Source organism: Eimeria necatrix, genomic scaffold, assembly GCF_000499385.1.
Source record: "Eimeria necatrix Houghton genomic scaffold, Enh_scaff54, whole genome shotgun sequence".
NCBI classification, from domain to species: Eukaryota; Apicomplexa; class Conoidasida; order Eucoccidiorida; family Eimeriidae; genus Eimeria; species Eimeria necatrix.
This window is the reverse complement of record NW_013654410.1, coordinates 73,620-88,510: the sequence shown is the minus strand read 5'-3', so window position 1 is coordinate 88,510 and position 14,891 is coordinate 73,620. Positions and strand designations below refer to the sequence as shown.

General features: G+C 48.2%; 2 protein-coding genes across 2 annotated transcripts; both read left to right on the top strand.

Annotated features, from left to right (window-relative positions):
• Nucleotides 1-1,852: 1,852 nt before the first annotated feature.
• ENH_00062390 (hypothetical protein, conserved) lies at nucleotides 1,853-7,908 on the top strand (the record flags this gene model as incomplete). The annotated part of the gene is made up of 13 exons (XM_013582034.1): nucleotides 1,853-1,994; nucleotides 2,525-2,707; nucleotides 2,805-2,891; nucleotides 3,509-3,706; nucleotides 3,986-4,153; nucleotides 4,277-4,462; nucleotides 4,842-5,195; nucleotides 5,298-5,378; nucleotides 5,486-5,629; nucleotides 5,742-6,383; nucleotides 6,552-7,016; nucleotides 7,144-7,482; nucleotides 7,619-7,908. The coding sequence occupies 13 exons, from the start codon at nucleotides 1,853-1,855 to the stop codon at nucleotides 7,906-7,908; spliced, it is 3,279 nt and encodes a 1,092-aa protein (XP_013437488.1).
• A 3,917-nt stretch (nucleotides 7,909-11,825) lies between these two features.
• ENH_00062380 (high molecular mass nuclear antigen, putative) lies at nucleotides 11,826-14,264 on the top strand (the record flags this gene model as incomplete). The annotated part of the gene is made up of 2 exons (XM_013582033.1): nucleotides 11,826-12,517; nucleotides 12,656-14,264. The coding sequence occupies 2 exons, from the start codon at nucleotides 11,826-11,828 to the stop codon at nucleotides 14,262-14,264; spliced, it is 2,301 nt and encodes a 766-aa protein (XP_013437487.1).
• Between the last annotated feature and the right edge of the window lie 627 nt (nucleotides 14,265-14,891).

Sequence of the window (14,891 nt, the reverse complement as noted above, 5' to 3'; positions counted from 1 at the left end):
CCAGCGTTCCGCGCATAGTACCCTTTTGGAGGCACGTGCCACTGCGTCATGAGCGAATATTTTTGAATTTTCTACTCATGTAAGTATTTCTGCCGAAAAAACTGTCTGAAAATTTTCTAGTTCCCTGTTTCAGTAGTACAGCGTTGCTGTTGGTCTTCGAAGCCTGTCCAGAGGGTGGGTAAACGCGGTCATTCCCATTCTGATCACATCTTTCATACCTATTGCTACTCACTAAGGATTCCTGTGGCTAATTGAAGCCCTGGCAGCTCAAATACTCACCACGCTGAGAAATTAGTGACAAAGAAGTATAGGACACTTTGGCACCTCAGCATATATATACTTCAAACATATATACTTGAAACGTGCTTGGCGTGGCCAGAAGAGGCAAGTTTTGTTGTATCAGCTTACACAAGACCTTTTCTGTATTAATTAGAGCCAAAATGGATGCAAAGGCTCAAAAGTTGCCGTGCTGAAGAGAAATAGTCCATCTTTGACCCAAACACTCCAGATGTAGATTGCACCCTATGGCTTCAGGCAATCTCAGCGATTAGATACATTGTAAAGCCTATAAATAGTGTTTTTGGCATCTCTAGCCATTGTTTATTGAATTTTTTGGCTGTTATAAGCAAAAAGGCGAGCAACATAGTGTCCTGGCATAGCACATGGCTGAAGGATGCATGGTTGCGTTTGGCGTGAGGTAAAAAATCCCATCATCAAGAAATAAAAGTAAAAACCCCCAAAACTTGGGAAACTCAAAAAACTAGAACTGCTAAAAGGGTGTGCAACAGGGCTTACTGCAATAATCCCTGTAAGCGGCGCTCTCGAGAGACAGGTCCGTCGGTAGCGCTACCGAATGCTCACTGGACCAGTAAGTTTGCACATGCTCCTGTTGGAAAATAAAATGTAAATTTTCACATCAGAAGTATTAAATCACCGTAGACTTTGCTACAAGAAAGAGATTGGAACATTTTTGCCGTTTATGGCTCTGACCCTGCGGGTCATTCTCAGCGTTCGCTGTTGCCTTACCCTGACTGACTGACGGTGGAGGCGTCAAAGGAGAGGACGTACGCAGAACTTCACTAATTTTTATTCTCATAGATTAAATTTTCACTTTCTCTTCTGTCTATGTCACCAGGCGAAGAATCTGAACGGTGTTTAGCGTCGTGGTGCGCCGAGCCGCTGTCTGCAGCGAGCAGTTTCAATCGAGTCACGCATGAAGGACTGCAGTGCCCCTACTGAGATAAAACTCGTAGCTTATCCCGCTGCAAAATTAGTTCTCAAACAATTTCCTTTCCTATTTGAAGCTCGGTCAAGATGACTTCAAGCTTGCGTAGACTAGTTGGGCCCCTTCCGAGCAATGGAGAAAGGAGGGAGCCCGGCTATGCGCTGGAAGAAGCACCCGGAATAGCCGCAGCGCCACGGGTTTCCAGTAAATTCGGAAGTAATTCACGACTGGCACCTTCCCACGGAGCATACTTTGCCTGCCCACTGGACGAATCTCACAAACATGCGCAGACCATGAGTACTCACTCCTCAACGCCTTCACAAACGTTCATGCAGCCAGTGTTCTGGGCCCGCAGGCCTGCAGCGGCACTATCATCTACTTTCGCAGTTACTACATGGGGTATGTCTAAACCGCATTTGCGTTTCAATTCAAGCACTACGCGCAGCGAATCGGCACAAGCATGACACCACAGTCCATTGTTTTCCTTAGCTGCAGCTGCAACATAATTCGAGCTGAAACAGCACTGAAGAAATGCAAACACTTGTCAGGAAACGAACTCCCCATCCTTGTATCTCAGGGTGTCCTGAATACTGCTGCTATGCTTCTCTGCTTTCATCTTCAGGAAAAATGCTGTTGTGGGCTCTCGCGCTTGTTGGATGCATGGGCATGTCAGTAGAGGCAGACGGAGTCCTTGCAGCACCTAAAAGAGCTGAAAATGCAGCAACATTAGCACCACTTTACTTGACCTTCCATGGTTCAAGGCTGTCAGGTAACAGATTCTGAAATCCAGCTATTTGCAAGCATTCAGATGAATATAAAGAGTTTTAAGGCTATGCCTGTTGCTTTAGCTCTTTTCTGGTTTTCTTCCTAGTTTTCTACAATGGCTATACTTGAAATAACAGGTGGCATTACATGCAGCAAATGGTAACAGCCACACGCGCATAACTGTGTCTAAAATATCTTGACTGCCGCATCTTCTACGGTTTGTTTATATCGTGCAGCTATTCATCCAAGCTTGCTAGAGTCCACCGGAAAAGCTGCCGGTGAGTTTTTTTCCTTGCTTAATGCAGTTTGCAACTTTTAATTTATTGTTTTACCGACATCAGCATACGAGCACCGCAGCCTGGTACTGAGTCATGGACCGCTGCGAGCCAAGACACGTAGCAGCGACGTACCGCTCTTGCTTGAATTGCGCTAAGCGCTTAATATAGCTCTCTTTAGTTATAATGGAGCTGCCTTCCCGGTTCTGACGTGCCAAAACGCCAAGTATCTCAATTTGGTTTTCTATTGTTACCGTAGGAGAAAGCCAAAGCGAACCAGTGGCCGAAGGAAGCACAAAAAAGGGGACAGGACTAAAGAAGTTAAAGTGGCCTAATGCGAAGAAAATTCTTGGAAAATCTCCTTCCCGCAGTAATTCACGGGAGGCCATTGTATCATCAGAAGAATCTGAGGTAGAAACTGAAGCTGAAAATTCTCCTACAGGTGAGAAATGCCTATTAAGCAAGTTCAGTGTTCACACGGAACACCTTCGCAAAATCGTGAGATGAAATATGATGGAAAACTAATGCCCTTGTTGCAGCCGGTGATAAAAAGCGAAAATCGCGTCTGAAAATGCCGGCCCTACGCAAGAAATTGACACGGCGGGGGAGGACACCTCGTGACACTGGTAAGATGCTATTCCAGTTGCGCGAATTTGAGATCTTATTCTCTACTTAATGTTGGCTTGTAGCTAGAGGATGACTTTTGATTGTATGGGGAACTTGCACGCTGCTGGCGATCAACTAGCGCACTCTGTGCTCCCTGGTGTCTGTTCTCGCTTTCCAAAGAAACTGATAACGAGACTAGCGCGGATCCTGAAAAGAAATCTTCTCTGTTGAAGTCGTTCCGATCAAAAGCACCGAAAGGCCAAGCAACTGAAAATCAACACGGTGAGCCAAGCATATGCAAGGAGCGTCTATTTTTGTGCTACAGAGACTCTTAGCTACTACACAAACGATTCTCAAGACCGTAGAAGAATCATCCTATTGGTAGTCAGAAGCCGGACAGAAAAGCAGTGTGCTTGCGGATATACTGTCTTTCTCAGCCCCAGTGGGACCCATATTCGACGCGTATGTCTTAAGTGGCGCGTCTGAGATTGGAGATGAAGTAGTGGGAAGCTTCTCTAGAAGTGCGCTGTCAGTTCAAGGTGGAGTGTAGCCTTGTTTGCTTGCTGCGAGTGTTCCGGCAACTTTTACAAATGCTAGCTCCCACCATCCTTCAGTTTCAACTTGCCTTTTCATGCAGGTAAAAAGGAACAGAATGAAGTGTACGAATCAGTCGAGGCTGCAACCGCAGATGGAGACTCATGCTTACATGCCGTGGCTCAAGCAGTCCTCCCACAGAGAGCCGCATTTTTCCCTCATGAGTTGCAGTTAGTTCGTCAGGGGCTGGCCTTGTATGGCGCAGCTGTAAAAACTCTAGAGGAATTAAAAGAGTCAACTGGTGAGATAAGAGATGGCTAAACCAGCCTTAAACAGCTTGCTGCAGAAGGCCTTTGGTACTGCGCTTTTGTAGAAGCTTTACGCGATCAAAAAATATTTCCTCTTGCTTTGCTCTTTGCGTGTGGCTATCAGGCTCCCAGGCAACCTATCTCTTAGACGGTGAATTGCAGAAGCCTCCTGGAGGCGTTTCGAAATATTTAGCATGCGCTAGTGAAAATACATAAAGATCTGGTAGATGCTTTACTCGCCTACTGCACGATTTGTCCTTGTTGCCTGTTAGGCATCTCCTCTCCACGCAAGCCCGGTAGCACTGTCAAGCTTCTAGATGGCTATCTCCACCTTGGGGAGCCTGTATTTACTGTCGAAGCAGTAGAAGGCAGCAAAGCTTCTTTAGGAGGCGTTGATAAAGCGGTTAACGTAGAAAAAGTTGTTTTGGCTGCAGATTCTGGTATGTAAACAAACCGTACCCGAACAGTGCTCTCAAGCCCTTGGCCGCAAACAATTTCTTTTATTATTTAGCCAATTCAGCTGTAGTGAAGTGTGTCTCTGAGTGTGTTGCCCTTGTTCTTAGTCGAGGCAGCGTTCGTGGACACAGCGCTTAGTGGATCATGGCAGTCTGTCGAGAAGGAGGACGCAGATATGCTCTCTCGTCTTCTAGATTTTGCCGAGCATAATGGATACGCAGAGGCCCTTGAGACCGGTAGAAAAACTGGAAACTTCAGTGGCCTTGCAAAAGCCTTGGCAGACAAATCCAGCGGTGAGCCTTCTCAGTTTCGGGAACGCAGAAGCGAAAGTTTCTGCTGCATCTTAATTATTTATACCTGTATGTCGTGCTTGAACCTCGTTCATTGCCATATGAATTGTGTTATTGGTGCCTTCAGTCTTTCAAATCGTTATTAGAATACGCCATTTACTTGGAGCCCCGGAACCAACATTTCAGCAGGGAAAAAAACGTCGTGCAGATGAGAAGGACATTTCTAGAAAACACAGCATGTTTAGCGCCCGTGAAGCAACAAAAAGCAAGTCATTTGTGCAGGAGTGTTTGCTCATTTTGAGACCGCAAAGATGCGGACCTCGTGTGTATTGGTTTTGTTGTGGCGACAACTGAAATCGTCTGTCTTTGTGCATTAACTCAGTGATTGAGACGTTGCAGGTTGTGTTGGCTCACCACGCACTACCCGGCTGTCTGTCTCTCAACCACGCCAACTTAATGATGCAGCCCAGTCTGCTCCTCGCGCGACTATTGGAAAGACATACGGCAGGATCACCACTCGTGGGCCCAGTAAACGAAGAAATAGCTGACAATCAGCTGACGAGAGCATACGTAGCTCCGAAGGCTACTCCAATGCGCGATGTACAGAAGCAGCCTGGATTGGGGACACAGTGTCTAGCAGGAATATACTACGAGCTAGGCCTTCAAGCAGCAGGCGTTGAAACGCTAAGCTGTCATTTGCGCTGGAAGCAAGAACACAGTGCAAAGGGTCGTCAGGGTAAGGAGTGAAGTGACAACATGCGTTTGGAAGAAAAGATCAAGCGTAGAGGAATTGAGTCTTGCATTTGGTTGATTCAATGCGATGTGCGTACCTTTGTAGGCTACAACCCCGCTTCACACGCCTTCTCTCAGGTGATGCGGTCTGCATGCATAGCTGGACCTTCCAAGAAAAGCCAAACAGGTCTGTCGAAGCTTGAAGCAACAGGGATCCCTGACTGAAGGTTTTCTGCACAGGTGCATCTTCGCTTTTTATTTTTGCTTCTTCGCTTTCCTATCCTTGACTCTCAGGCTTGCTACCTCCGGGATCGCTAAGCGACTGCGATTTTACATGTTTGACCAAAGCCTCTTTGCGGAAGAGCTGGGCGAACAAGGAAACAGAACAAAATAGGAGAAAGTATCGGCCTAGTTCTCACTTTCTAAGAGTGGGCGACGGTATGTCACCACACAAAAAATCACATTCGGTGCACGTTTTTTCCCTTTTATTTACCTTAGAGCTTGCAGCATTTTCCTTCGGTCAAAACATATGATTCTTCTGTTGCTTCAGCACTTCGCATGACGACGCGGTATTCGTATGACGAAATCGTCGAGCTTGACCAGAGGGTCGCTGCGGCTTGGCTCACAGGACAGCACCTTCTCGCCGCTTCTGAGAAGCAGACTGCAAAGCTAGAGGGTGAAAGTGTATCTCGTGCTGAAAGTCAGGCTACACCATCTTCCACTGAAGAACACTACTCACGAAGCTCAACCACAAGCTTGTCGCAGCCGACCACAGAGCTTACTGAGACGTTCGCACCACGCGAATCAGAATCAGCAGCGCTATTGCAGGATGGCTGGAAACGGCTGAAAAATGACTCGAGCCAGCGTGAAACCCATGAAATGTTGCGCAGCTTTGTCACTGGAGGTAGCATTAATGTTAATGCCTTGAACTTGCTATCGACAGCCACTATCTGCAAGAACCTCTTGGCGTCTGAACTCTCAAATCCCACCTTGTTCGCACTAAGCGTTCTGACGAACGTCCGAGGTTATATCAACGACTCTGAGGCTGGGTTAGCGAGTTCGAAGAAACAGCGAAAGCTAGCGAAGGGGTCCGACGTATTCGCAGCCTTGTACAGATTTTTCTCTTGTGGACTTGAGGGAGACTTGCTGCCTCCGCTTTTTGCGCCATTCGCTTCTACAGCCTTGCAAATTGGTGAGCCAGTCGTCGCGCTTTCAAAGGTCATGTCTCAGATTTTACGCACACTTCACCTCCCCCAGAAATAGCTCAATAGCTGAGCTATGCATTCCAGAAATGACTTCTACTTCAATCCCCTAGGTAGTGGCTTAAGTTCTCCAGAGCTTGTGCCTGTTTATGTTACAGGAGCTTTCTTAAGGGTTGAACTCGAGGAAAGCACTGCTCTGCCATGGGAAAGGGTGGTGCAGACTATGGGAGATGGTGTTTTCACGACGAAAGCTTACGTGAAGGCAGTGAATCATCTCCGAAAGAAGGCAGCTAGCTTCATTGAAAAGTTTACACCTTGCACTGCGGAAGTTGATGATGCCACGGATCTTCTGATGCTTCCACAGTCTTCAAAAAGAAAAGCAGGGCTCAGAAAAAAGTTGGAGAAACTATCAAAGAAAGCAAGGGGGAAGAAACGGCGAGCCAATAAAGAAATGTGTGAAACTTCGGCCGAACTCCAGCAGCTTGCTCGCATGTTAGTGGTATGGTGGGTTCTGGGACCTTCGCCGCAGATATCTAGCGAAGAGGCCTCGCCACAACCACCTACTACTGCCGACACTTTCCGTGGCGCTCGACTAGTTTTCGCCAGCCTTCTCTTTAACAATGGTGCGCTTGTTTAGCTTCAAACTCGGTAGCCTACAGCGTAGTTACAAATGTTTGGAGACCCACTGCATATCAGCTCCTGTTATCAATCCACCCAGCTGCTATGAGCTGCGTCTTCTTAAACTTGTAGGTCATGACCAGGCTAAGATCGGCATGGAACTCATAAAAGCAAAATGCAAAATGAATAAGTTTGACGTACCGGTGGGTTGGGCTATAGGCGCAAAGAAGGGTGCCGCGGCTCCTCAACAGGTGACATTCAAGGATATTTCGAGCGACATTAATGCCAGTCTAATGTACCTTGAGTCACAAGCAGGTCTGCGAGACGTCCCAGACTGGGTATTAACCCTGAAGGCATCGCAACAGTTTGCTGATGCTTGTGGCCGGCAAACAGTTGTCTCGCTTGCCGACTTGGCTTCGACAGATTCAGCTAGCATGATTCTTATGGGATACCAGTGCATCAAACTTCAAGGTAGGTCGCACAAAGAACACACTTCAATAGGGTTCTCCGCTGGGACCCTGAATCACTTTCAGTCAATGATGCTTTCAGGAAAACGACAGGCTGAAGTTTGGATGTGTCTCCTTATCAAACTGGGGTGCGAGTGCAGATGAAGGCATTAAACTTATTTCAAGCGTATTCGGGAAGGCGTCTACGAAGGTAGACAAGGGCTATCGTCATGTACTCTTCCAATTTCTCGGGGGCATAAACTCATGGAGAGTCTCGAACGCCACTTCTGGCCTTTCACAGGCATTCGGAAAGTTTGCAAGCTCCTCGCAAGAGGCTGAGCAGCAGGCAGCACTGGCCGAGTGGAATGGGAGCTTTCCAGCTGTTGCTTGTAATTGGAAACGAAGCAAGAGAGCTCAAAAGGCCATGGTCAAGCAAGCGACAAGTATGTAACTAATTCCACACTTACACGCAAACAACTAGATGAGATTTTTGCCTCATTTTCGAATATTACTTCACAAACTAGATATTGTGCTCTGACTGCGTCTGGCCTTGTAGGATACCGGAAGCCTCCTACGCTACCAGGCAAACTCGCCGCCAAACCCATGGAATTTCACTGCCCAGGCAAGGCTAATATGGAGGCGCAAAATATCGGAAGTCATGTGATATGATTCTGCCTAGATAAACTATATTTAATATTGCTTTTGAGTATCTAGTGTCAATGGCAACCATGTAGGGTGTTGCCTGCGAATGTTGTGTCCCAGCCCATGCTCCACTACAACTCCAAGATCTTGCAAAGGCATCTGAGCCAGAGGAGACACAGTTTTGTACTGGCGACTCGGCCCAATGTGCTGCTCTGGACTTTAGCACTGAACTTCAAACTCAACTCTAATATTTTGATGGAGAAGTGCCTTATTTGAGAAAAAGCGGCCCCGCAGATGAAGGTTTTCGAAGTGTGGTAAAGTTTTGCTTAGCACAAACAACCTGTATTGCATTACTCGTTTTGTAGCGCCGCCAGTTGTCAGGGTTATTTGAAATGTTGTTGCTGCCCGTCTGTGACACACAGGCTGTGCTTCTTTTCGATTTGTTTTGCACTTTTTACTGGAAATAAACTTTTACTCGCTAGTGACATCAATCTAACACAAGTACTTTGGCTCACTCCGTTGATTGCACATGCTTGTCAACCTGCACAGCTGGTTTAGGATGACCCGGCATTTGTTATGCATAGATATCAAACCCAAGGACGTAATCCTTGCTAAAGTGCGAACTAGTTGTCAATCGCTAGGCTGTGATATTCGGCTGCACTGACTGGAAAGTAATATCAAGCAGGATATCTTTCCTCTAGACAGCGTGACACAACCTTTGCTGGTTTCTCCTACGATGCGTAATTGTGAAAGTACCCTTTTAGTAACTTTTGCAATAGCCCAGATTCCAAAGGGTGCAGAAAACTCTCATTTGGAATATGACGAGGTAAACTGCACACGAGATCCTCGTGGAACAGCTTGGAACCGAGGGAAAATGCGCGCAGTGGAACGTGTACCTCCGTAAGGAGAGGTCATAAGAGCACTAGGACTGTCCTAACCCAAGCTGTTTACAGAAAGAACATCCAGGAGATGCCCCGAAAATGGCCAAGTAATGCAGCAAAATGCGAAATAAGGGGCCCGAAGAGGTTGCAACGGCGACCGGACTGCATGGCTGCGTACCCGTTCTCAAGGAGCGATGGCACAGCTGCTACCCAGATACATCTCTATCAACAACTGACCGTCAATTGCGAAGCTAAAAGGAGGAACATTGCAGCCAAAGCATTTAGTGCGGCTGTTTTAGGCACATCAATAGCTCCCTTTAACACGAGGATGCAAGAAATATGAGAGGCCTCCTACACCTTGTTGAGATCTCTTTGACCGACTTAGGGATAGACCCGAGGCGCTGGGGCTGGGAGGTTGTTTAGCACTTAAGGGAGCCCTGCTCTACTGCTCTACTGGGCAGGACACATCTCGAGGCGACAACCGCACAGAAGAGGATCTTGATGAAGCTGAAGCAGTGAATCCGTAGTGTACTTTGTATACTCTTACAAACTAGAACTGTCGAAGTGCTGGTATCTGGTCGAGCAGAGGCCATGAAGAGCATAACGAACAAACCGCAGCAGCTCTTAGGCTCGGTGTCGCCGTCGCAAGCGATGTGACGTTAAGTGTCTACTGTGCAAAAACTCCTACGGAATCAGGTATGGCAATGACGAAAAAAATAACGGTGGAGATTTCACCATCAGCGTCAGCTGCAGCTCTTGATTTTTTTCCTGAACCCCCTCTGCGAGCTGTGCTGCCATGCGGGATCCCGACACACTGGCAGCCCTGTCCAGGCTAGCCATTACAGAGCGGTGGGACAGGCACCTACGCGATATTGACGCTGCGCAAGGAGCAAAAAGGGGCAACTGCCAAGGCGCAAAGCTACAAGGCAGATTCATTAGTATGCTGTGATGCAAGTGGAGGGGCTGTCGGGCAAAACAATACAACAACAGAAAAAAGCAGACTAGCGGGTGGGGACGAGAGTGGCTCAGACTTGGTGAAATGCGATACTATACAATGGTCTTCACTACGCGAGGCAGATTGCATGCTGAGTCGCGTGGTAGCAAAACGATCCCACCGGCCTCCTGTGCAGAGCGCGCAAGTAAGCACTTAAACTATCGAGCCCACGAGCCATCAGAGGCAAAAAACGCTAGGCACAAGCTTCATGAAAAGGGCCAGATGTGGGCAGATGCAGAAGGGCCTACGTACCGCTACCAGCAAAGTAGCAGCAACCACAGCAGCGGATAGAATGCTGTTGCCTACGTGCAACTGATGTTTAACTTTGTCCTTCAACAGCCAGCCTTCCTCAGATTGCGCACGGTCAGCCATCAAGCGTCCATTCAAAAAACATACACAGGAAAAAGACCGAAGTAGAAGATTTTAGTTCAGTGCTATTGGCCCTTGAGAGCGTAGGCTGCTTGCTCCACTGCAGCAGGGGAGCTGACCAGGAAATCATTGTGATATCCTATGCAATATGGCATGAAAAGACCCAGAGAGAGGTCAGGAATCTCCTTCCTCATCACTTTCTCTGCCAAAAGTAACCAAACTCCTACGAGACTCCCACAGGAGAAAACAGTGTCTGCTACATAAACGCATTAAATAGATCACATCTGGAGCCTCCCTAATCCATAGGCATCTTCCAAACAAGAGGCTTTGCTTTTGTTCTGACTCTTCTCACAGGCTGCTGCTGTCATGGAAGGATCTTGACCTTTCAGCCCACTAGGCTCTTCATTACTTTCAGTGCAGCCTCTGCCTCAGTCGGAGTACCTGTGAACCCGGCTGTTGGATGTTTCGAAGCAAACTAGGCACACTAGAAAAAGCGCTTTAACTTTGTAAGTTGTGCTCCATCGAACGATGTGCACGATCTACCTGTTAAGGCTCTTTGGAGCGGCGCCCTGGCCCGGTCGTCGATTGGGCTGGAGCAAGTCTGGGTCAGTGAAACACAAACAGCCTACTACATGCGTTCTATAGCATTATGATTAAGGTATTATTTTCAATTCCCGTTATTTAGTGTTATGGAACACTGGATTCTTGATACTTAAAGAGCAGGCTAAGCGATGGGTCTCGATTGAGTTGTTCCGGCATCCTGCGCCTCCATACAACTAAACGGGCAGCCTCAGCAAAAAATTTATCGTTCGTAACACTTCTATTCTATTTATGAGTCTCATGCATTTAAGTTACTTCAGTTCAAATGCTTTCGAAGCATCTTAGTGTTTCCAAGAATCGCCCAACTTTCGGGCCACCAACTAGCGAACGGCTCCAATTCCACGTTTCACCTTTTCCCTTTTCTTGAAGAGCAGACATTTCATCTTCTCCAATTCTTTACTTTTCCGCGTTTCAGGTCTAGGGGGCACTTTTTCCATGCACGAAATGCGTGGTACATGAATCCTACCACTGCTATCAGGCGCAGAAGGAAACGGATTACGTGACCTACAACGACAGCACTGGCACTTCTCAACTGCTGCAAGCACAAGTTATTTTACGACGCAAAGCTGAATTCGCGACTTGGATGGCAATGGGGAGCTGCTAACATGACTTGCCCGTCAGAACTTTGCAGTGCCCATCTCTGGAAAACCATTCATCTGGCGGTTTGGCTTCCACCAAACAAATGAAGATAGTAGTGTACACCGCCTAAACATCCACAGACCAGCTTGCTCGCGTTCTGTGCCCAGTGCTGCCTTAAGCTTTCTTACGGCTACCCCACGGTTGCGCGGCTCAAGTCTCGCGCGGGCGCAAACACTCGGTGACGTCGCAAGTCCTATATTGCTGTTGCTGCATTGGTGCAAAGACTCTGATATTTGGCAGGAGATGACGCTTTTGCAGTGTGGCGACATCTGCCCCGTCCCTCGGCGTCACCTCCTGAAGAGGCTACCTTATTCCTCCAGCATGCATCCCGTTACATATGCTGATACGGGCTCAGCACCTGTCACTAGCCATTACATTTCATACCCTTTGCATACTGCATTCAATGTTGTTCCTCAGAAGGTCTCTACCTCTTCTGGAGCCGTGTACCCCACTAATTATGTAGACGAAGTGTCCGGACTGTGTGCAAGCAGCCCACTGAGCAGCTTCACAACTGCCTATCAACATGTGCAGCCGCCACTTCCAGCAGATGGACAAACTAACGCTCTTGTTGTATCTCCAGGAGAAGTGTCCTACGTTCAACCTACCCATTCAGCAAGTAGTAATAACCGCAAGCCAGTTGCGCAACAGCCTTCCCAGTATGTCAGGGTGCCTGAACCAGGGACGCAGTCCCGCGGCAAATTGAGTGGCGAACCCTACAGGCCTAGGGCAACCACGTCCCCAGCGGCCATTGCACCCAACATTACCACCACCTCTTATCAGAACGACTGGGAGCAAGAAGCAAAGCGCCTCCAGCACATTCTGAACGCTCGAGAGAACGAGCTAGATATGAAAGAAGCAGAGCTGCAGGACGCACTATCCAAACTGCAGGAACATCTCAAGCAAGAGAAAGTTGCCCAAGAAGCGACTACACAAGGGTAAGTCGTGGGCCGTCGTCCCACATGCTCGTCGGCGATTCCCTTAGCAAGCGGTTCATAGCAATTAATGTGCTTGCCAGGGCGACCCAGGACGCTACACCGCTGTGCTTCATTTACTCTTGCCATGTGTATTTGCAGAACAAGTGAAGCAGCTCTTAAGGAACAAGAAGCTGAACTCAAAACGATGCGTCGGCGAATTGAAGTGCTTCGGCATGAGCGACAGGAACTGATGGAGTTGCTTCTGCAGAAAGAGCGGCAGGCTACTGCACTTAATACTATAGATCCGGCTGCTAAGGAGGCATCGGCCGTTCAACTAGGAATTCAAGCAATCTCTATGGTACAGGGCGCAGCAGAACTGCGAGGTAAACTGGAACTTGCGGAGGCGGAGATCAAAACACTACGCGCAGAACGTGCAGCCACAGATGAATTGCAGCAACACACTTTCGAAAAGCTTACAGAAAAGCGCAAGGAGGCAGCAGAGCTTCTAGAGCTGCTTTCACAGCGCGATATGAAGGTAGCTCGCATCGAGACTTATTTACAGCAAAAGTCAAGAGAGCTGGATTCTCTATCAACCCATGCAAAAGAACGCCTGAAGAAGGAGCAACAAAAACGAGAACAGGCCGAGCAAGAGTATCGAGTGGCAGTCGAGCAGTGCAATGCATTCAAGACAACTTTAGCAAGCCGAGACGAAAGAATTTTGCAACTGCAGGCTGAGGTCGTGCGTCGTGACACGTTACTTAAACAGCTGGAAGAGCGAGTGCACGTGCTGAGCGGTGATCTCACGGGAGCCCACTCACAGTTACAACAGATGCTGAAGGCTATGGCGGCAAAAGACGCATACATGCAAGAGCTCGAGGCACAGCTGCGAAAGAATGACACGGAACGCCAACTCGCCTATCTGACGGAAGTGTCGAAGAGCCGCAAACTTGCCCTGGATACCCGTATCCAGCAAGAGCTATGTAGGGCTGCTATTAATGACAAACGTGAGAAGTTGGCAGAGGCAAAGCAAGACTTGTTTAGGAGTCGCACGGCAATGGAAAGAATCCGCAAGGCTATTGGTTGTGCGGAAACAACTGAGAACTGTTATGTACGATCAGAAGCGTTGCAGTCAAACGAGCTACATATCCACCCAGTGGAGCCAACTCAAATATCCCCTCTCGCATCTACTGGTATCCCAGCTGTTCCAGTTGATGAGAGTCTCCGTCACATGCAAGCTGACTTTTTAGTGCTGACGCCTTCTCCAGAGACTCGTCAAAAACCCGCGACTGCCACAAAACAGCCAACTGCATCAGCGAAACACCCAACAAGTTCCAACAAATTCCAAGTCACCTCAACGGCTGCACAGCCAACCTCGAAGCCTCCATCGTCTGCTTCAAGGACATCAACACCAGGCTATGGACTTCAGTCGGAGCAATTTTGCCCTCCGTACACCCCAGTTCGAGATGACCCGCTTGACGAAGCAGTTGCGCATTTGTGTGAGCTACCAGAATATCGCTCGCTCGCTGCGCACATTTGCAGGTTGGGTCCCGGCTCGTACCTCTGCTGTATGAACGAGGTTGCCATGGAGCTGCAGAAAAACAGCACTGTTTGGGTTAAACTTCCTGGAGGGCAGAGGATAACCTTAGCATCTTACTTCGACGTGCTACGATCTACCTTGGAAGCTTGCCCAGGGACAGCCGCATCAGGGATTCCGTTGTCCGGCACCACAAAGACTGGTGTCCAGTCAAAAACAAAGGAGAGCAGCTAGTTTAATGACGCTGTACAGTTATGTGTCGCCTCGCACCCCTCCCACTGATATTTGTACCCTGGAACTCACCCAGGAACATAGTCAAGTCAAAATTCCCTTTTTGCAGAAGAGCTCGAATCTGTAGTTCCCTCGAATATTTCTGGAGGCGCCTTTTGTACACCACAGCCGGGTTAGGCAGACGTGCGGAATGCAACGTAATGCCATTGGTCACTGCTAGTCGTCTTCGCAGTTTATAGTCACCATTTGTAGATGCAAGCTGCGCCACTCACAATTGGTAATTCTTCGTCACGGCGCTGTATGGTAACGCCGGTAATCTCTTGGTGGAACGAGCTAGAACAATTCCTGGGATCCTATAGTCAATTACACGGAAAGATGACGCGCTTCGACACCAGAAGCTTCAAGTCACTCACCACCGGGGCATCTCAGTCCGGCAGGGGCATTTATACTCAAAAGTAAGTTAAGGAAGTCAACCAAGTTTAAAAACTCTCCATTTGTCCAGTAAATCCACTTGTTTTGTGGAGCGAGAAACCCCCGTGCTGCTTCAGACAACTGGTTTTCGACATCCTGTGTTATGTCCGCCACTTCTACCTCGAAAATGCCTAAAATTTTTTCCCTCACCACCAGCCT